At 30.7% G+C, this 23,942-nt stretch overlaps 1 protein-coding gene across 13 annotated transcripts in view; it reads left to right on the plus strand.

Annotated features, from left to right (window-relative positions):
* LOC132739596 (tubulin polyglutamylase ttll6-like) overlaps window positions 1–22,610 on the plus strand; it is a 58,101-nt gene extending 35,491 nt beyond the window's left edge. For 3 of the 13 annotated variants that reach the window (XM_060727339.1, XM_060727338.1, XM_060727340.1), the window contains 7 exons: window positions 4,417–4,470; window positions 9,144–9,233; window positions 10,058–10,301; window positions 12,641–12,694; window positions 16,041–16,100; window positions 19,018–19,068; window positions 19,602–22,610. In XM_060727339.1, the coding sequence (XP_060583322.1) occupies window positions 4,417–4,470; window positions 9,144–9,233; window positions 10,058–10,301; window positions 12,641–12,694; window positions 16,041–16,100; window positions 19,018–19,068; window positions 19,602–19,840 (792 nt within the window). In that variant the 3' untranslated portion in view covers window positions 19,841–22,610. Of the gene's footprint in view, window positions 1–60; window positions 112–4,416; window positions 4,471–5,682; window positions 6,025–8,768; window positions 9,234–10,057; window positions 10,302–11,687; window positions 11,797–12,640; window positions 12,695–14,237; window positions 14,251–16,040; window positions 16,101–19,017; window positions 19,069–19,601 lie in introns of all 13 variants that reach the window. The other 10 variants (XM_060727342.1, XM_060727341.1, XM_060727343.1 and 7 more) reach the window with 8 other exon arrangements.
* The last annotated feature ends 1,332 nt before the right edge of the window (window positions 22,611–23,942 follow it).

Genomic DNA, 23,942 nt, shown 5'->3' on the forward strand with positions numbered 1-23,942 from the left:
ATTTCAATAAATTACCTCCCTTTCTGACTGATTTTAATAAAGTATGTTTGTTTCAATCAGTTGCCTCCCTTACTGACTGATTTTAACTATGGGTATATTTACAACTTTCCGGTAAGTAAACACACGCATTGCACGGGAAATGGTCATTGCACAAGTTTTTTTAAACTGGTATTTTTAATTAAAGTTACTGTTCAGGGGGAGCAAGTTAATGTTGATGTCTTTAGACTTTTGTAGAATGTTCAGTTATAGAGTTTTTGGCACATGCTATGTTCAAGTTTAAACTGACTTTTAGATAGTGTATGATGTTGCATGAATGCATGTAGTGTTCAACTGCATTTGCATGTTTACTAAGAATAAATAACTACAACAAAAAAACAAAACAAAAATTAATGTAGATATGTCAAAAGATTTTACAAAAAATTTATTTATAAAAAATAACTTTGAAAACAGTTATTATTTAAGAATACTTAATTTATACTGACGAAAATAACTTAATATATCAGTCATTTTAATATCATTAATGATAGTTTTATAAAAGAATGTTGTTAAGACACTCATAAGACTAAATGTATTCATATACGTACATATAAACATTGGTTTATTGACATTTAGATATTCTAAAAGTCTCGATTTTTATCAGATTTTTACCTATAATCCAAGAAATATATAACCTTGCCAATTTAAATAACCAAACATATCTCAGCTTGCAGTCCGACCAGACTCTACAGCTTAGTTTAAGGACTAATAACAAAATCTATATATTTATCAATACATGTAGTCAGTTCAATATTTAATAAAGAAGGGAAAGTTGTTAATAGAAACACAGCATAACATTGGGACAGGGTTAGGGTTGATGTTGAACTGGTAATAACTATCTTAACTTAAGTTGACTAAAATCTCTATGATTAAAAGCAATATCCATTTATTATTTTCTATTAGGGTGTTTTTGGTCAGGGCCAAGGTCAAGGCCAGGTAATAAAACAAGCTCTGTTTGATAATGCTGCATACATTTATTTATTTGCTCTGTGGTGATTTGTAAAAATGCAGACATGGCAGTTAAAAACATAACCCCCAAGAAAATGCTGCCTTTTCTCTTTTTTTTGACAAACCTTTAGCAAAGGTGTTTTTTTATGTAATTGTATTAACTACATTTTATAGTGCTCTGTATATAATTTTACTAGACATGCTTGCAAATCATATCATTTGTCATCCAATCAAAAAAATCTTGTCATCCAATGGTGAATAAATTCCATTGATATGCCATATTGTTGATTAATGATAAGTAAAAGGCCAACTTTTTTACTGAAAGGCAGAACAAATGAAAACATATCTTCTAATAAAGTTGTTTTAATTCATGAATGTCATTCTTATATATTAAACGTTCTGAAAATTATGTTTTGAAAACATCAAAATAAATATAAAGATTAATATAGTATAAGAATATTGTTTAGGTTTTGAGATTGCATAATTTAAATTTGATCTGTGATATAATAATCTTTTATTCATTTCTGCTTAGTGTATTTTTATTTTATTATTGATGACAAAATTATAGTCCTATATTTATAATAGTCTGATTTTAATAAAGTGATTTACTATATCTGTTACAGAAACTGCAGTATTTTTAAAAAAATATAAATGAAACAGACTTGTCAGGTTGTCAATAAAGAACGTATTTTATAGAATTCCTTTAGTTATACAGATTAGTGTCATGGTCATTAATAGGCTAAGTTGTACAATACAGAATAATCAGTTTATACCTGTCTCAGTATTTTTATTTTATTACATTAAATGCAGATGTTAAAATTGTCACAAAAGACAAATACAGCTATTATTGTCAATAATTCTTAAGGAGCATCGTTACGTACTTTTAATAGATCTGGTATGAGTCTTGCTGTCAGTGTAAAGATTGGACCTATTAGTGTAACCTTTGATTAAATTACTGTGAATATATATCAATTGTCAATGGTTCCAAATATTTTTTTAGCCTGCAAAAACACAAGAGAATGTAAAGATATCAAAGAGGAAGCCTTCCACCTCTCATGCACATGATGACTTGAGATCCACGTGCACAAAATTATGTCCGCCTAATTGCCCATTGAAACACCACGAAGTTGTGAGTCTGCCATAGTGTTTACGTATTGTGTTGTAACCCAGATGACCTCTATCAGAGGTCATTTTATTTGGCTCTTCCCCCCTCCCGTAGAGCAAGAGAATTATTGTATTATTGATAATTATTAAGATAGCATTTTAGTTACCTTTTAGTTCAAGCTATGAAGAAAACTGTACATTTTAAGTTTGAATATACTCTAGACAGCCCGTATATTTTTTGTACCTAGATGAATTTTTATCAATTATTTTTACTTCAAAGTCTTATTTTTTTAGCCTTACATAGTATTTATTAGCATAGCAACGTTCTGATTTTGCATTGTTTCTGTGTGATTTTATGTTAGATATGTTTGACAATATAGCTGTGAATATTGTACATATCTATATATATTTATCTTTCGAAGCTTTGATAATTATCATTTCAACTACACAAATATGCTTATTCTTGAATGGCCCCTAAACCTTTAATGTTTCGTTTCATGACCATAATATGTTGAAATAAATTCTAACTAACTTTGTTAGTGTTTCTATATGATACAATGAACTTTTACAATATGTGCATCATACAAACAAAAATAGTGAACGAATTTCATATTTCAAAATACATCTCTTTTTGTTTTGGTCATTTAAAAGTTAGTGTTTGTTCATTTGGCGATTCTTCCAAAGTATGTTAGCATTCGTGAAGGGTTTCCACTGAGGTCCAAAAGCCTAACAGCATGAAAATTGATTTTACTCATAACAACTGGGGTACTTTTAGAACAAAAAGAAATATACTCAGCAAATCAAAAGTTGAATATTTGGTACAGTCATAGCCTGATTTGAGGTAACTGTAATTTAAAAGGCTTTTCATGTTTGGGTCATTTGTCACAATTTTAATAATTATTCTGGAAGCTGAATTTACACACTTGTTAAACCACCATGTACATCCAGTAATGCCGGAATGTGAAAATAATGCATGAATTGTGCAATAGTAAAAGACACAGATTCATGCAAATTTATGATTAAATCAAGCTCTACAGTAAGTAAATCAATATATTTTATAGATAATCAAATTGAAAGGAATGGATAAGCACATACTGTTGCTGAGACATTGTATTTTAAACCTCTTTAAAAAAAAACTTCAAGAAAGTGTTTGTTTTTTTAAGATCATTCATGAGAATGATGACCTGAATTACGTCTTGAATGTGACTTTTGTGTTTTGTCAATATGTATGAATATAATTACGACATACGTATATATTACATCATTGCTTTTGATATTCGGTAAACCTGAAACATTTGCCAAACTGCTCGTGAAATATTACTGATGTAACAGATAGATTGTGATAGAAAATTTTTTGGGGCAACGCCGATTTTATGCTTGATGCAACACAGGAACGATGGTTACCTCATAAAAAGTACCAGTGTCATATTTTATCTGCTTCCATTTAGAATAATTTGACACTAGTAGCTTGGCAAATGTCAAGGTATACTAGTTTTAAATGCATTATTGTACCCAATAATTTGGATAAAAGTCGTCTTCGAAACGGTACTCGATCAGGTCTTCATTTTCTTGAATGATCTTAAAAAGTAAACATATTCCTAGACATATTTGTAATGTTGGTTCAAGTATAATGTCATAGAAGGTGTATGCATTTATTCATTTCTTTTCTGTTGGTTTTCTATTTTTCGGTTTACTAATATCTGTTATTCGTTTTGGCCATAGCTCTCTGTTGCACGATACCTGTGTTATTTTCACATTCTTCCGTTACTGAATATGGACGGAGTTATTGGTCCAGATCTACATGAAAGGGTACATGTGCAGTAATTTAAAAATAAATAAAAAACTTATTCCCAGTCCTGTCACGGTTGAGTTCCTTGAACGTTAACATATAAGTAGTAAATGTGATATGATATTCATAAATGTCTTTAAAAAGAGACTATTTTAAGCATGTCAGACTTTAAGATTTCATCTAAATACAAATGTACTATTAGTTACACCTGACATATCTTTGTTGATATTTTCATATTGATTTTCAAAAATCAATCAATTATTTAAGGTTATTTTTTATTTTTAAACTGAATTAAGGTGAAGCACTTTGAAAAGTTTAACATTCCAATTGTTTACTTAATAAATGATTCTGTAAAAGACGAACAATTTAAGAGACAGATAGATATAGATATAGAATAGTTAGAATTTAGGGGTAATGATGTCAAAACTATCTTGTTAATTATATACCCCTGCTTTATCATTTTGAAAAAAAGTTCTTTTCCTCTAAATAGTTTATTTTAGGGGCTGATTAATCTCTTATCTCCCTTTATTAACCAACAGAACGTAAAACACAATATTCGGAGGCTAGCCTTGAGAAATCTTGGCAGTCCTCAGGTATGTCACCTTTACTAATAACCATTTCTAGATTAACTGTCGGACAAAAATCTACATTTTTTCTAAACTTCTACTTGGCTGCCATTACTTATTTAAGGTTAGGTTGTCAAAACACCATGTCAGAATCAGATACTCTCAATGTTGATATAGTATTGTCTAGAGAAAACAGATAAAAAATGCAGGCTCAGTAGTTTTTACTTTGTGTAGAAATGGTTTACTAAAACTAGGTTATTTTACTCCCTGTCCTGAGCTACTTTTGATATTTCTTATTTACATTATATTTGTAATGAGCAACCAATGGCAGCCTCGTTAAATCTTTCCTCTTTCTTAGTATACATACATATTTCTCTTTAATGCTGATTTAGATATTTTATTTACTGTAGAGTAGCAATTTTTTCCCTAAACTTAAATGCTGATTACAGCTTCTTACTATTAAACGACAGCTCTTCCTGTTTTTTATACGCATTTTTGGTGCATTTTTGGTTCATCTGGTCGATAAAAGCCTCTCAAATTTCTTTTGCATTGAATTATTATCAAGTAGTGTTATATCCTTATAATTTTTTGCCTTAAAAGTTAGGTTGGAATCTTTGCAAAGTTCTGATATAGAATTGACTTTAAAACTCATTTCATTTGCTTCAGTGATGCTTTGCTCTTGTGCTGAATGAGTAACAGAGCTAACACCATCACTTCTATCTACTCTACGTGTGAACATATACATGACAACGGTTCCCCCAATCTCTTTTTTTTTGCGAAAGAATTTCATTTTTGACGTTCAGCACTTGCTATTTCACTTCGATTCAATATATATTGGGCTACACGGGAGCATTTGGTATCTGTGTGGTAAAATGATTTTAAATCGTAGAAGTAGCCTTAAATTTAAAACTTAGATTCTTGAATCTTTAGGCCAGTTTAAAATAATAGAAATGACCAAATGTCTCGTCAATTTTATTTTGGTTTTGTTGTGAATCTCTCTGCATTTATGTGATACATGAACACGATTCGGCTTATTTCAAAAAGATATATTAAAATGAGTATCAGTTTTGATTTAAAACATGAACTCTGTTTGTTTATTAAACAAGATTATTATATGATGATTTATTTAGTGCATATGAATCCCATAAGTGCTGAATTGTAGTGTAGTTTTTTGTCATTTCCTTTCCCGTCTTTTATCTTAGATTTCTTTTTATTTTCCTCTCCTCTTGCACTTGGTAGGAAAATCAAAGATGGCTGTACACAAATCGGCAGATGGACTCGTGCCTTTCTGGACGACAAGCTCCTATTCGTATAAAGGACAAACAGTACTATAAAAAGCTTCTTGATCGATATTTCGGTCACAATCATGCATTAGCAAATGAGAACAATTCTCGTTTAGACAAAACCATATATAGGTCAAATCGTAACTTTGCCGGTCGTGGTATTAATAATAAGGAAGATCTAAACCGTCAGTTTCCGCATGTGAGACTGTCATACAGCAGTAGTGATAGAAAAGTGTTGCTCACTCATGAGCCCTATATACTGGAAGGCTCTGATACCGAGGAAGTTTTTGAACTGGAGGTATGTTGGACCTTGGCATAGATAAAAGTTCAAGGTCAGGCTTTTTGGCCCTGATTGAATGGTGTGAAGTTTTGCGTCTGAAACTAATGCTTTAAAAAGGCGGAGTTTGTTGTCTCTATTAGAGTTTGATCATTAAAATATTAATGTTTGTTTTATTTACGTTTTTGTTTAAATTCTGCTATTTACTGAGTTTCTTTTGCTTTTTGCATGTGTTTGGCGGATTGTTAATCAGGCAGAATTATGCATGCAACCGAGTGTTTTATCGTCACCTTTTGAAACACAATGTTACAACAGCCATCTTTGTATAGTAATACCATTCACTAGCTTTGCCTTCAATTAATTCTTTTAGTCTTATTACTTAATTAATACATTATTCTTTGCTTTTTATGCACTAATACAATTAAAAGTTAAATTACAAAAGTAGAAAATGTAGGCTATCAAGTATAGATAAATAAGACTTTTTCTTTATAGATTATTTAGTTAAAAATGAGTATATGATAGTAAACATCTTGGGCGGATATTTTGCATGACAAAAGTGGAATCGGATTACCTGTACTATCTGCATGTTGTCTATAATTTATGCATGTAATCTTTTTTACTGAAAATGCTATTTTGAAGGAAAGCTTTAACGAGAATTGCTGGTCAAAATAATTATAATTTGCATGAATGTGACCATAATTATGATTACTTCTAATGCATTCCATTAAGATATACAAAATATTGTACTTTGCGATTTATTATTCATAATAAAATTGATAGATCTATATAAATTGACAAAGAGTTTTCAAGGCCACGCGAAGCTGATGTAGGGTATCACATACCAAACGTATAATTCTTTTATCTTTGTGGCCTTTTAAAAAAGTCGTACATGCTTTTCAACAATAAGCACCGGTACTTCACTTCATCAAGATTATTGCAATACATCATTAGGAAAGTATGAGGTTCAGGTTTTCAAACAGAGCTGCCTTGATTTTCATTTTCCAACTCTTCACTGGTCTGACTAGGTAACTTGGCTTGAAAGTTGAAATATGTAATATCAAGATAAAAAATTGCAGGCTCAATTTTACGATCACAGTAGTAAGAACAATCTACTTGGCAATATAATTTTGTTCAATGCATGAACACTTAAGAGCCAATTCTTGATTTTCTGGAAAACAATGACTACCTTTTAACCCGTGATCGTTTATGTGGGGGCAGCATTATATTTCTCCTTTTTATATGACTGTCATTGCAGCCTTGACTTGGTTGATTTATGTTAAAAATCTTACGCAATCCTTTAAATGCACTGATTACAACGTTATATTGGCATCAGTGAAGCACAGAACTAGTCAATAAATCTGCCTGACAACTCAATGTCAGTCATGTAAAACAAAGGGCAGAAATTTTAAATCCAAGACTGGATAAATATGTACATAATATAAATTATTTTTTCAAAATTATTACTCTTCACTTCTTCACATTAGCTTTGTGTGGCCAATACGAAACTCTATTTTTAAGATTACATTATTTTCAAAGTGAAATTACAAAATTCAGTTTGTTTTTTTTTGTAATTTATTTAATGAAAAAATCCCGGTGAGGCCAGTCAGATCTGGTTTTGCTCACTCTTAGCTAACAAGTGTCACATTTTTTCCGCAATATTGTATGAAATATTAGTATGTATTATTGTTATTGACCAAAGACATAATATGTTATATGTTTGGGCTTAGCTGTGTGGGTGTTTGGGGTTCCCTGTAACAAATGTTTCAGGACGCCTTTGTTGTTTATGGAGGTGGCAGATTTGTATCTAAACTAATAAACATGTTTGTGTGAAAAAATCTCCATACTTACCCCATTTAAATTCTGTTCCAATGTGACCTTTAAAAAATTTACGCTTAAAGAATAAAGTGCATACTTAAATAGTTACTAAATCTGTGTGTTTACAAAAGATAAAAAGCTGTTTAAAGGGAAAAAAAACCATAAATTTAATATAAAGCAGTCCCTTTGTCTTGACTGCAGTTTACTTTATTATTATCATTTTATCATTTATTTTTTGGAAGCCTAAGTGTTACTTAAATGTTCGGCCTTTTGCAAAAGATCACATTGGAATAAATGACTCAATATAGATGCATGTATGTACCACAATTAAATTGCATGCATTGCAAATATAACATTTAGGAACCTACATTATCTTAACCACTTATCTCTTAATTAATGGTTTGATGTGTGCTGTGATTAATTTAACATATACATGTACTAACAACATTCTTTTATTCAGCATTCAAACAAAGTGTTTCTCTATCTAAATGTTGATATTTTGGCTATAATTACATTACATGAAATTCGTTTGTGGCCTTTCTGTGCATTCTTACAACATTAGGCAAGACTGGTTTTGGAGCATGCATCTGGCTGAATTAACTGTTGTTGTTAATAGTTGATTGTCTTTTTGGCATTGTTACTTGAAATGTTACCGAATTGTCTTTTTGGATAAATTTCTAAAAACTTAAAATTTTCAAAGTAATTTTGTCAACAATGTAACTGTACATGTAGGTTTCCTGTGCATGTTAAATAAAAAAATCTATATCTGAATTAATACAAGAACAATTTTTTGTGTGAAATCACCTTTAAAATCTTTAATAAATATTCTCTGAAGTATATAAAATCTTACATCATCACTTGTGTAATCACCAACTAAAAGTATTTAACACCTCATTATCCAGGTTAATCCTAATTGACTGCTTTTCTCCATCTTTCTGGTTTATTTTCAGACAGAACAGGATTGTTCCGGTCAGCGTGTAGATAGCCAGATTAGTGTAGGTGCCGGTAGTTACACGTTGCAACCGGATCGCAGTGTAACATCTGTTATGTCCGGCCTTTCAAATGGCAGTGGTCAGACCGGCACCTATGGTTTGATCAACGATCTTGGCGGTCTATCGCAGCCGAATCAAATCGGCTCCAATAGCTCTACAAGTTCTCTTTCAATGACCTCACAAGCTTCGTTGCACACGCACTCAAACACTCACACCACAACTAACATCTGTCTGTACCCACCCCCAAACCCACTAGCTAAGCCCATTTTACCGGCTACGACCGGTTTGTCAAAAATTGTACAAATTTCAAACAATACTGTCTCCACATCTCAGCCTGGGCATGGTGGTCGCAGTTGGACGCACAAGTCAAGTACCGCTGGGAACCTTGGTAGTGTCAATGAAAGAACGGTTCCTTCTTACCAGGTGAGACATGACTTTTGAATAGGGATTTAACTTTATTAATTTGTCTAGATGTTATATGTTACATGTTTATTAATACTGGCAAAGATCTGTTTTAAGGTACATTTTTCTCATGCAGAAGTAAAGGAAAATGGGATACGAGTCTTGTTCAATGTTCATGCCTTTATGCAAAAAGATATTTTTCTTATCAGCTTACAAGCAGCAGATATACATTGTACACCAAGTATCTGATTCACTGGTCAATCTTGTATATGCACATAGTTCTAATTATTTTCATTATTATTTATCATTTATGTTCATTTTACCATAGAATTAGCAATCACTTACATGTACAACTGCATAGTGAGTTTACAAAAGAAATATTAAATACACTAGCGCTGATTTTTGTAGAAATAAGCTAGAAATTTGAAATTGTTTTGTAACTGCTCGAAATTTGTTTATTGCACTGGCTTTTCATTTGCAGTGAAGCGTGCTTATTCAGTTGTTAAAAAGATAAAAACATATTTATCATAAGACGGAGAACATTTATACTCTTGAGCTTGCCTGCTGTTTGACTTTAAATCCCAAATCAAGATACAAAATTTAGCTGATATATGGCTTTCAATTTTCTTATGTATTTCCATTAAAAATGCCTTACTTTTATGTACAACAATTACTAAATTAAGTATTTTACATTTCTTTAATTTTGTCAGGAATGATAAATTACATGTTTAAGTAGAATTATTATGAGAAAAAAAAATTGTGGCAAAGGAAAGAGAAACTTAAGTACATTTGATATTTGCTTGGTTATTACATTTGTTCTTATAATTCATTTTCATTGTAAACAGAGAAACAAGTTTATTCGTAAGCCCCTTGGTAGCACCGGAAGGGTAGGTGGTCCAAGTACGGTGATACCCGATTCTGAATATAGGAATTTGTCATCATTACTTGAAACTGAGGCTGAACGAAACCGGATTCTTGCAAGAAATGGTTTTACAAGTAACAGTTCAACGGATAATCGTCCTGACTCAATAACGCCAAATTCAAATCAAAAGAGAGTACTAAGTGCCTCTGGTCAACGTAAGGATAATGGTAAGGATTTACACTATTGATTTGTTCTCAGGGCTGTCCTCCTGAAATGTTTACTTATGTTTTCAACTTCTGTCATGTACAAATAAGAAGTGTTAAGAAACTCGGTCCAGAATCTGATGTTTAGTAAAGGCCACATATTACACACAAGCTACAGACCAAGTTTTGTGGTTCATGGTCCATTAATTGGTTTATTCTGTTTAAAAGATAAACAGATAAATGATAAATAAAAGTAAACAAAGAAATATTTATAATTACTGTCATCGTGGCCCTACTTTACTGTTAGTGCCTTTATTAGTGCACTAGCATTATGAATTTGAAAACATTGTGAATATTTCAAAGGTTGAGCTATGTTATTGAGTATGCAACATGCATGATGTTGTTTGTTACACCTTTGATGTAAGGCATGAGAGCAAGAATTTTAACTTTGTAAACTTTATTTATGCCATATCAGCGGAAGCAATAACTCAATTAACCTCCCAAAAGAAAGTTTTGGTGGTTATTTGTTTCCCCAAGGATAATGCCATTGATAAAGATCTAGTTGGTTTCTGTATGATTTGCAAAGATATACAAAGAGATATAAGAATTTTTTAGATTCTGTGTCACAATATCCGTTTGTTTTCTGAACGGGTCAGTTGAGCATCTCACCTAGGTATAGTAGAAACAAACTCCAGGTAATAGCCCTGCACTTTGGGTTAGTCAAATAGTAAAACCCTTCCTAAAAGCCATTGCACTGCGAGTTGGACACATCCACATTTTTCGGCACCGAAATTAAACCACCGAATTTTCTGGCTCTTTTTGGACAAACATAATTAAAAGCTTGACTGGTGTATCGGTCATTCAACATTCAGAACCATTTGCTCTCATGTCTGCATGATTGTATGTAGAATGTAGTGTTTGCACCTTTTCATGTATTACAATAAGATATACTATCCATTTCTCATCATCGAAGAAAATCGTTTCATTTATATAACTTACCTCACACATTTTTAATTGCAATGTAAGACATTTTCAGCGTTTTTCGTCCTCAACAAAGGATAGGAAAAGCTAGTCAATCCAGTGCTTTTCATGCTTGAATCCTGTCCTTTCAACACTCACAATATTTCATGTATAAAACTTTCCTTTTTGTAGTACATTATGTATTTACACGTTGACGGGTAAGTTGCTCGTGTTAATGAAAAAAGATCCCCTGCGTCTGATTTCTTTATTTGGTATATCCGTCACTGTTGCAATTATTAATACATTAATTCGATATGTGACCTACTTTAAGTTACTAAAATGTAATAATTGTAACAAGCCTTCACGTTAAGCAGTTGGTTGACTACCTTTTACCTCTAACATCATTGTTGTCTGAGAGGAAAACGAACAAAAAATGGTGATGAATTTCAGGTCCATTAAATACGGTCACACTCACGTTACGAGGGTCACTCACACTCTCGGAAAAATGGCTGTACCAAATCCTTGAGCAATACAAAAAATAGTTCTAGCTCACAGTCACGTATGCATGAGTATTTGTTTCTTGAGGCTGAATTGAATAGATGTGCAGGAGGCGGGTTGTAGCTTATTGTAACAGGAATGATTCCTCATTCATACGGTTTCTTGCTTTTTTCGAGGGATTTTTTATTCATATTATTTACGTTTATAATTATTATTTTAAAATTTTGATTGGTAACAAAAAATTGAAATGATATTCAAACTTTCATGATAAATGACTGATTAAAAAAATAAATTGCAGGAAAAACTTACAGGATGCTCAGGTTTATATAACTAAATTGTTGCGTTACATTCTCAAGTGTTGTTATGATTTTGCATGCATTTTCATAAATTGATACTATTTTTGTTCAATATTTTGCAATGTTTTGAAATAAAAATGGTTTTATATTAAGATTATTAGTATTGTTATTTTTATCGAATACAGGTTTAATACAACACCATGCAATTATAACCAATTTCATCAAACGTGACAAAAGAAGCGATATACAACAAATTATGCTGTAATGCTCGTTTTAAAAAGAAACAAAATGATAATAAATCTTTTTGACTGGCATTATAAGCAACGAACGTTGTTAATTTTAACAAGTTTATTAAAAAGAAAAATATTTGTTTATTTTGAAATATTTGCATGCGACAAAATGTTGAATTTGACTGATTAATCGCGACACGTGTTTCTTTGTTTCTTATTTCAACTCTTTCGAATTATAAGTTTGTAATGAGGAAGCATTCTGGTTTGCAATGTTGATTTTTGATACTCATTTCTTTATATTTTTGTCTCGTCAATAATAATTTTATAACAGGGCTTTTTTTTACTTTTTTTCTTGTTGTCTATTATTTTTGGTTTCTAGATGGTATTACTACTCAGCCACAGATTAAGACAAAATATGTGAGTGAGGCAACTGGTATGTGCTGATGTGATTATGTTGCTGTGCGAAATTTCCCCCATTGTCAATCCGAATGTTTTTTATTCTGTTTCTGCATTCCCTGTCATTTTAAAGCTCAGTTGATATAATACAAAGGCAACAATGGTGATGTGTCTCAAAATTTTATCATGAACATGTTAGCATTAATAGATGGCATGAAATTTTAGAAAGGAAAGATCCATTAAAGGAAGTGGAAATAGAAGTTAAAGTTGAAAATTGTATACTTCGCTTGAATCTGTTAATGCTAAGATACCGGAAGGTGTTAAAGCATTGACTTTGTAGGATATATTCTAGTCTGTGCGACCAAAATATTACAACACGTGAGATGAAATAAGTCACTTTACGGAAGCGTTGTGTTGTCAAACTTCATAGGATAAGAGCTTAATTCATTTGTCCATTTCATAGCAAAAACATAAGCATTTTTAGAATTGCACGAGCGATATGCTGGCTGCTTCATTATCAATCATCATAAGAATATTTTGAATAAATACCAGTACCTAAAACAAAAGTCATCAAAATTTGATTTGGAACATGATAAAGGGTGCTAAGATAAAGGAAATACAGTTTAACAATCAAACGTTATGAAAGAATGATACAGTGCTTTTCTATTATTGAAAATGGATTGAAATTTTTGCCATCATCAGGTTTTGTCTTGGGTAATTTTTATGGCTGTACAAAATCATTGAAAATTGTAACCACATGCCATAGTTCATAACGAATGAAATTCAAAAGAGATAACAAAACATTCTCTCAAATATGTGAAGAGTTTAGTTGCCAATTTAGAGATACACATGTAGTAGGTTTATTTAAAGGTGTTTTTTTTTTAAAGTTTTCATTATTGATAAATTCATTTTTCACATCACCGTGGTCTTTGTAGTATTTCATGGAGCTCTGATCAGTTTACAGGATACATTTTGAATGAAGTTCTTCTTCCATGTCATGCATTCCTAAACGGAAATTCTCGTAACATAAAAATGTTATACATGTATATACAAATTGTTGAAAAATTACTTATAAAAAAGAAAAGATTAAATATAGCAATATCCAAAATCTATTTCAGTAAGATAAGATCGAACTTTAATTCCAAGCTGCTAAAACGTGATGTTCTTCTTTTCTCGTATAAATCAGATATTTTAACACAGTATTGATCAAGTAAAATGAAAAACAAAACCTCAGTTATAAAATTAGTTCAGGTAAAAAAAGATTAAGACGGTCCAAACAAAACTTGGAGTATGAGCTTCAGTCTGAATGTTTATATAAGGCTTGGGGCTATAAAAGAGCTTAAAACACAAGACTGTTTTTTTTTAGTGAAAGGTACGTTTTTGCTTCTCCAAATGAATGCAGCCAGTAAAATATAGATTTGAAAAACATTGCATGCAGATGCTTCGGAATGTTTATTTAGCATTATTTGCCAGTTATTCTTTGATATTGTTGAATGGGAATTGTGTTTTTTTTCTTTTCTTCTTTTTATTACGGATATTGACACTATCTTTATGTCAGAGTTTGGGTCTGTGTTTTTCAGCTAACTACAGGCTGTAAGTCTGATTCATTTGCAGTACATGTATTTAACCATCCAACAACCTTGCATGCTTTTTCCCTTTGGCCTTTTAATAATTGTCTTTTTTCCTAAAACTTGATTGTTTTTTTGTGTTAATATGTATAGATGTCACTTTTGATGTAATTTTGAGTGTACTAATTTGAATTTTTTTAAAGTTTACATCTCGATTCTTTCGAAACTTAAATTTGAATTGAGTAAGAGAGGTGGGTTTTTGTATTGTTTGACATTAGTGCAAAATGAATTGCGCTGTCAGTCCAAAGGCAATTTAGTTATTATGAAATTTAATATATTTCATTTTTTTCAAGTTTTATAGATTTGCCATTGTATGACATAAACATATATCATTCAACAAATAAAATGTATTTGCCATAATTTTTATCTTCTATGATCAGGTCATTCTGAAAGTTGCATGTTGTACATGTTGCCTTATTGATCTCTGTAGTCGGCAAATTTAAACGGTATTTACAAGATGCTTGCCCTTATAGTATGAATCAATACTGGCTATATTGTTGACTATCTGGCTTAACAAGTTTTATTTTGACTTTATTGGTATTCAGAGTACAAAGCTTTACATACAATTTACAATAAGGTGAAAATCTTGAAGAAGGAAAGTTTGATACAGAAAACAATTGTTGATACTAGTTTTAAAACTGTTTCAGTAGCTTTTCTTCAATGTTTCGGTTACTTTCCTTCTTCATGATACGAGTTCCTACTTAAACTGCTAATGAGTTCTATAATTGGAGGACAACTTTGTTTTATACTACACTTTGTTTATTATGCAGAAAATAATCTCTTATCATGTATTTATATATTTATTTGGATTTAGAATTGATTATTGTTTTTTTTTGTTGTTTTTTTCTGTCAAGGTTTTACATAAACAGAATATTTTAATCTCTTTTATTATCCGGTGCTCTATTTTTTAACCATAATTGTATTTTTAAGGCTAGAACATTATCACAGAATTCGTTAAATGTTAACCCTGAATTTTATCCAAAAATTGTCAAGTAATACTTTGAAGTTTTTAATTCAAAATTTCATATTTAAAATAGCTGGAATTTATAACACAATATTTCGATAAAATGTCAGGAATTTATAGTATGATGTAAACACCATAATGTTAAAGTTAAGATAGATAAATTCATTTAGTTGTGTATTAAAAATATTCTGATATTTACTAATGGTGACACATTAGAAATATTTATACTTACTTTTTATTTTCATGTTTATTTTTGTTCTTATTATTATATGTCTCAATATAAAAAAAAGATTGTGTATGTTTAATTGCTATTTTCATGTTGTATGGATGTTTCATGTTTCCCTTTATGATATAACCATTCTTTCAAATTGATACTTATGTGGCTTTGAAAGGAAGAAGTAACATTGTGGTCTGTTCAGATCTGCACATGTCAATGATTTGGTCTTAAAATATAAGCTTTTTAAGGCTGCGAGTTTGATTTCTGAAACGAAGGCCAGGAAATATGTCTTGTCTCATTTGTCAAGAATTTCGTTCTTGCCACTTGCCCCCAACTCTCTCCCCTTCCCAACAAAAAATAGCTAGCAACTTGCTTAATGATGTTAAAGTATCTGTGCTAATACAAAATGTATATGTAACAAATTAATAAGCATGAAACAAAACGTCATAGCCACATGAGTACCAATTTTATAGACATTGTTGTATACGAACCATAACCTTTGTGTACAGTATAAGTTAGTAATGCAGAGGTATTAACTGTAATGTACAGGCGCTGTAATTTGTGTTTATGTCAGGTTACCGAACAGCACACCAATCAAACCCACTCTGGCAGTACCATCTTATCGGAGGGCAGGGTAGTGTATCGCTCATGTTAATCACTTGTACTTGAGCTCCTATTGCCTCAATTTTATCTCAGAACTGATATTAAAAATATCTTTAAACATAGCTTTACATGGCAGTTATACCAGCATCCGCAAGTTTTTCTGTTACAAAAGTTTAAGACATTTGAAATGGTATTTTTAGCATGACAATTTAGGAGAAGACTAGCTGAAATTTGTAAACTGCTATTGATAGACGGAAGTTTACAGAATTTTAACATGGAAAGTATCAGTCAAGTATCTAAGATTATTTTGAAAACAGTCACTCTGTTTTTGGAAATATCTGTGCATAAATGATAATTATAACTTTCCTTATAAAAGCAAACACTTTTGGTGAACAAAATTTACATATCAATCTTACAAAATATATTAAGTCTTAAAATGTATCATCAGTATGAGATGTAAAGGAGGCATAAATCTGCTCTGTATTTAACCATTCATCATCCATCCTGAAACTATATATTTTAAACTTTGATTAGTGAAGGATTACTCTACCTAACAGAAATATTATACAAAACTTATTGAACTTGTTCCCTGTAAAAAAATTATATGTATTTTGGTACCTAATTTCAGGTCTCTAAATTGGACTTTTATTACTTAGATGTAATTTTAAAAAGATTTACTTTTATGTGAGGTAGCGAAGGAATGGTAGTTTTGATAAGACCCATTTTGCTGTGACATGAGAACATTCATGATATAATGAAAATAAAATGACCCATGGTTATGACCACAGCCTTCCTGTTTCCCAACAAGATGAAAAAGAAATTAAAAGAAAATGATAAGATTCTTCGTATACCTAAAAATCCATGCTATTTTAATGTCCCTCAAATTTTGAACAATACTAAGTTTTGTTACATTTTGATATTAGGTAGAGTATTCTCTAGGTCAGTATTAATCATCTTGTGCCTTTCTGATATAAATTATTTTGTTAAATTTTGTATTCCACAGGCATTTCTTTGTGGAGTATATTCCATCATACTACCTTTTCTCATAACATCCTTCTGTATTGAATACTATCTGAAATAGTTTATGTATATGTAACTTCTATTAACTTCTGATCCTGTGTGGTATTAAAAGTAAATAGGACCAATGTCATCATGAGGCTGAATTAGAATTTTTTTTAACTTCTACAGGAAGGCCTAATTTCTTTTGCTTTGTAAAAAATGGTCGCATTACCATGTTTGCTGCTTAAGGTGATAAATACTGACCTAAAATTGTCTTTGTAATTTTATACACAATGCATGTACTGACATTTTAAGCTTATTTAGATATATTTTCATTTAGTACATAAGGCATCTTCGTTTATATATATATCGTCTAAATTTCTCATTACATATACATAAAGTTTCTTTCTATAGATACTGAAAAGTACCTGCCTGATAGATTCAAACAAGCGGAATGAAACTTGCTAGTTATTTAAATGTTTAGTCTTATTTTGCACAATTTGATGAGTCCAGTCGAGTTGAGAAGCCGACACATGGCGTTATTTGTATCTTCAGTACCTTAAATAAAGCACATAAGACTGATGACTGTCCGGCAGAGATAATATTTGTATTAGTCAAGTCTAACAATTATGTATCATTTGGCTACTTTTTAGAATAAAAGTGTTTTATCATTTTGTCTCTTATTTATGAACGTCAGTGGCTCTGTCCGGACGCCAACCTTACCTATGCTTGAAATAATGCATGCAAGAACAGCTTTTTATTTTCGAACATGATTTAATGCACACGAAGTCACATTAATTCTGAAACTCTTGTATGACTTAATAACTTGACCAATTATATTTTGTTTAAATACAAATATCTTTATTTCTCTCAGGTCAAGAAATAAAGATATACAATAAAACATATCATAGTTTAATCATACTCATCGCAGTAGTTTGTTATGAGAGCAGACTTTGATAGTGCTCTCTATATCTTATACAGGTTCAGCGATATCATCATACCTTGGTGGAAGAGCCATTAGATTTGGCGGGGCCAGTAAATTGTAAACTTCTCGTAGTAGTATAATAACAACATTGTTTTTTTCTTCTGTACTGTTGTATATACCAGTGTAAATGTGTGCTGTACATTCTCCGAGTTTTATATAATTTAATCACATTGCCGTACTCGTACAAGCTTTTTATTAGGATTTTTAAATTTGGAAAATTTAATTTGACTGAAGAAAAAAAATACTGATTCAATTGTAGCCAAAACCTGTATTGTTTTAAAGTAACATTTTTCTGTGGTCTTCTTTCTCTCTTTTTTCTTCATAAAAATTGAGAATATATTTGAAAAGGTTCATGTTAGTGGAGCATTTAATATGCAATGTCCTTAAAAGATTTTTTTTTAAATATGATCGTTTACTGTATGTTTACGTAATTAGCTAACAAAAACGTTTTAATACTGCTTCAACTTATTGTTACAGTTTGTATTTTATTTTATTGTTGGTTAGATGATTTTAACAAACATGCATGTACTTTATTAGAACAAGCACTTTCTTATGAAATAATTTTCACATTCTCGAACATAGAATTTAAAAGAATAATAATTTATAGGTTAAAAACTTTTAGTGCTCTAATGAACTGATATAATACTTGCTTCCGTTTTTGTTCACTGAAATCTTGATTTGTGATATCTCACGTATACACAGCTTTGTTATTTTGCTTATGTATCAGTATGATAAAAGTGTGTAAGGAGAAAAGTGATAATGATATTCAATAACGACTGTTCAAACTGATATTTTGTTTCTGAATATTTAATTTATTTATGTTAAAAAAGCATTCCTCTGTGCTTATTACTGTAACAAGTAAATTTCTTAAGTTTTGTTCTTCCAGTTCATTTTGTGATATTTTTTCAGTATAGTTTTAAAAATGGCTGTATTTCCTGACTTGTCTCATTATTTTATATTTCAGACCTGCAACGGTATCCTTCCCAGCACGGCCCAGGGCTGTCTGTAGTATCAGGTAATTGAATAAAAGATTGTCTTTTTTCAGTCTAGCCCTTAATCTGCTGAAATGTAAACTATGTGCCTCTTGCTTTAGATTGGGAACGGGCATTTCAAAATCTCAATACGAAAATTAAGCCATACATATTGCAATGTCTGATATTGTTCTTAACTTGTTGCCGAGGCTGTTCCCTTGGTTCCAGTCGGTTAAGGGTTGAATGAATTAGCTAAATTTGGCACCAAGAAACAAATAACCAGTTAATGTCAGGATAGAAAAAAATTGATAATGTATATAATATTCATTTTGTCTGTATATTTGTAACAATATTACTAGGAGTACAAGTACAAAACAATAGATTTTTACCTTAATTAACAATGTATACGATTAATGATGTTTGTATATGAAACATCTGATACCCATCTGAAGTGACACTGTGTTTGCTTTTGAGGGAATTTAGAACATGTAACATATGTAATATTCCAAACGGATCCAGCTGTTTTTATTATAAAAATGACCTTAAATTCATGTATTATATTTTTCGTATATTGTAGGTCCAGCCCCAGTTATACAGCGACCTGACCTTTGTCACCCATCAACAAATAATCCACCATCATCAAATAGTAGCATTAGTCGAGTTAGTTCCCATCACTCAAGTTCAAATCTGTCTGAGGCAGCTTCGAATGTTTCTGGTCTTAGATCGACCAGATCTCAAAGAATACGTGGCGCCTCCAACAATATCCGTCTTCGCCAAATGGAAATGCGCGAAAACCATGCCGTTGTTTTCAGCTGATAGTAAAATTACCACTCATTAGAGGTGACAATTTATGATAAAAAATACAATTAGAACATTGAGATTGCAAAATGAATATTTGAAACAAAACTGACAAGGATTTGACATTGCATGTTGTGCCAATGTGATTATATTCCAGTTGCCAAACAAAAAATACAAAAACAGTTGCCAAGTGATTAACAGTGAGCTGAAAAAAATTAATATATTCCACATGAACTTGCTTGTTGGTCAGCGTGGCAGTTATATCGTTGTCAAATTTGTTGCTTGTTTTGCGTGACTCGTGATATTATAATATTCATCTATGCAAGTGTTTACAATTTGTAATTGGTAGGAAGATAACAGATATTTCATTTATTCAGTATGTATAGAGTTTGTGTCGATAGAAAGTCGGTATTGGACGATACTTTTTGGAATAGAGGATGATCATGTTGAAAAGGGGGACAAATTAAATAAAAAAAAGTGTGATACATTCAGGGATGTAAAGCTTATAATTTGTTGAAATGTCACTTTTTGAACTTAACATTTTGAGATATGCGAGGACTGGAATTCAGACAGAAAATTCCAGTTGATGTTAGAATACAAATACAATAGTTAAATTTAATTTAACTTTTATAGTATTTCACCTGTTGTGATGAATTTGTGCATATATCCATTTATTCAGAAACAAAGTATTACCTGTCAAATAAGTAAAAGAAGAGCATTTAATTTCAAAATTGCCCTTTTGTTTGAATATTTAACATTTGGATATTCTGTAAGCCTCTTTTATACTCTAAATGAATTAAAGAAGGGCGTTTGTATGATGTACATATAAGACATTATACTGGTTTCAATCCAATATGTAATCTTAAGATACCCTTAGTGCTGAGCTAGAAATTTTTTTACTACATGGAAAACACAATGAAGTATGAAATAAAAAAAGTAGGACCATTTCTTGACACAATTGTAACAATATTAAGTACAATGTAATTCGGTTGGGCTTGAAAAAAGTTAATAAGTCTGACAGAAAGATTGAAAATAAACATGAGCTGAACGATTTGCCAACATCAGCTTTTAATATACAATTTTACCTTCAATTTACTTCAATTCTCTATTACAGTTAAATATTTTACCAAATTTTACATGTACAACATTGTAATTTAATTGTTTTGTATATTGTCTCAATCTTAATGTATTTCTTGACTCCTAGATTATATTGGCTATACGTTTTATTGGCTCCAATATTGTATGTGCAGATATCGAATGTAAATCAAAACTTCATAGCAAGTTGTATACAAACATATTGTATTAATGTAATATTTCTGTGATTGAAGGAGTACCTCAACTGTGATAAATATGCGTTGTTCTGTTAACATTTTATATTATATGTGTGATTACAACGTTACTTATTATTTGTTAAGTTTAAAGTTTGATTACAAGTAGCATGAATTATTGAGTGATTCTTTTTTAAATATGTTTGTATTTTCTTCCCTATTTTGAAGAAGATAACGAAACAAATTTTTATTCTCTTTTATGGAAGATAAGAGTAGTATTGAATTACATGATGTATTAAGAAACCTGGTAACTGATAAACCACTCTACTGTCTAGGTAGCTGATTTTTAGTAATAAAGTTGTTTTTTAATTTGGATACAATTATGTTTCATTGAACTTTTAAATTTTATAGAGTTGGTTTAGAGTAAACATATTTCTATTTTTATAATGTTAGCATTAATTTAACCGAAATTCAGTATTAAAGCTTTTGGAAGGTTGTGTTACAAAATTAGTATTCTTTTGTGTTTTCACCTTTTGTCTGTCTATGAGGCACCTAAGGACTGTATAAATAAAGAATAGATAATTGAACACTGCCGTTCCCATTTTTGTACTTTTCTTGCAAGACTTTCAACAGTACAAAATTGCACAATGATAATATTTAAACATTTTATGTCCATGCCTGTTATTTGAATATAAATATATGTCCTTATTTAATGTCCTTATTTATTCATACTATGTGACCATTGATGCCAGAGCTTAAGTGGCAGACTAACCATTATTCCAAATATTGCCTACACTAGAAAAAAACATAATTAGCTGTAAACATCAGTGTTTAGTGAATTTTGTGATAGCATAAACTGAATTTCTACTAAAATTCAATGGCACATCTACAATAATAACCAAGTCTACTTTTTTTGGTCTCTACCTTTAATTAAATAAAAAAAGTATGGCACTGCCAAAGTGATATTTTATCAACATGTGTTAACATACTACGGGGGAAAAGAGTTTCTTTGCGATCAGGCCGTTTAAGCAAGTCCTTGTCTTGTGCGCTCATTTATTAAATTATTATTTGAAAACATTTCTTCAGCCCTATGTATTTAAAAATGGACATTATGAGCGAATCTAAGTAATAATTCCAATATTGATTCTGTTGTATCAGTTTAAAATATTGAATATTTATGTTTATAAGCATAAGAACCATTACCTGCAAAATAACTGAGATGTCTTTTTTCATTTGGTAATTAGGCAGTATAAAATTCTTATTTTTTTTATTTTTTTTATTTATTTTTTAATTAAGTGCACACTATACTAATATATTAAAATGTTTTAGTCTCATTTTATCATAATTGTAGGAAAACATTTGAATGTTATTATTTTAGTCCCATCTCAATCCTAGCAAAGTGCCAATATATTATTTCCATGCAAATTTTGATGTTATTGGTGAATTGTGTATAGAATGAAACTATATTTTATTGTATATGAAGTCATTGAAATGCACTTAAAAATAAAAATCACAATACATATTGAAAATATCCTAGTTTGTCATCTTTGAAAAGTGTTTAAAGTGTGATGTCATTTCACAGATTCCTGACGAATTTGCTCAGGAGATAGTCATGTGGGAAGAAAGGCATGCAGGAAAACACAAGCATGCTAATAAACACATTTTATTTGTGACAATCCTTGGCCATACCATTTGATTGTAATCCGTGACAAAAAATTCACGTTCTTTTTGGGTCTGGAACTATTTTGATGCTGGAAAACAATGTACACAAATGGCTTTTGACTCTATTTTGAGATTTTAATATTGAAATAATTCTTCACAAAAAGCAAATATATACTGCATTAATAAGTTCCATGTTTAGCGTCTGCCGATGTTTCGAGGGGGGTTTTTTCCGGGGGGGGGGGCAATGTCACCCAAACCATAAAATTCATGATTCATATGACTTATTTTTGTTCTAGAACTAAATAAATTAATACGAGTAATATTAGCAAAACGTCTTAATGGAGTACTTTTTCTGATAGTCCGTCGGCTGAAAATTTTATCAGTTATAAATGCTCGCTTGAATTAAAACCTTAACATAAAGAGATATGTTTTAAGTGAGATGCTTTTTTGGTTATACAAAGTGAGGTGCTTTTTGGTTATACAAGTGTTTTTAATAAAACGCTACCCTCGGATAGTAAGATCATTTCTGCTGGACCCTCTTTTTTAATTACTATGGAAGACTGTCCAAAAATACTTGCATTATTTAATGTCGTAAGCTTCAAGACAGGACAGTTTGAATAATGAAACAATTAGTTGTAAATTTAAAATAGAGTTGGAGAAGAACTTTATAACATTTTATATATTTCGTTCTAATCCATTTTAACATTGTATACATGAATGAATGTAAACTATGTACTGTGTATGATTATGAATAAAATATGTTTAAACTTAGAGCGAAACAAACAAGTCAAAATGTTGATCAGTGAAACAAAACGAATGTAATTAAAATAATGGGCAAATTTTTTTGTAATTCCCGAACAATTAAAAAGATTTTTTTATTTAACTTTTTTTAAAAATTAAATTTTTAAAAAAAAATTTTGCAAAATCAAAATTTTTATCAAAAATAAAATTACAACACTAAAATATAATTTTCTAGGTAAAACACTAGAAGGGGTTTTAAATTTTTTTAAGCACCCGGATCAATTCGGAAAAAGTTTCCCGTGGTGTTTAGCCCTGAAACCCTTAATATCCAGGTGGCCAATTTTGGGGAATTTGGGGGGCAAACTACCCCAGCTTTATCCCTGGACATTTCAACGGTAAGATTTTCCCAGTCCCGGGAAAACTGAAGTATAAAAAGGGGGTACAAAATG

This window comes from Ruditapes philippinarum, unplaced genomic scaffold, assembly GCF_026571515.1.
Source record: "Ruditapes philippinarum isolate M1 unplaced genomic scaffold, ASM2657151v2 ctg1033_1_1_1_1, whole genome shotgun sequence".
Classification (NCBI taxonomy): domain Eukaryota; kingdom Metazoa; phylum Mollusca; class Bivalvia; order Venerida; family Veneridae; genus Ruditapes; species Ruditapes philippinarum.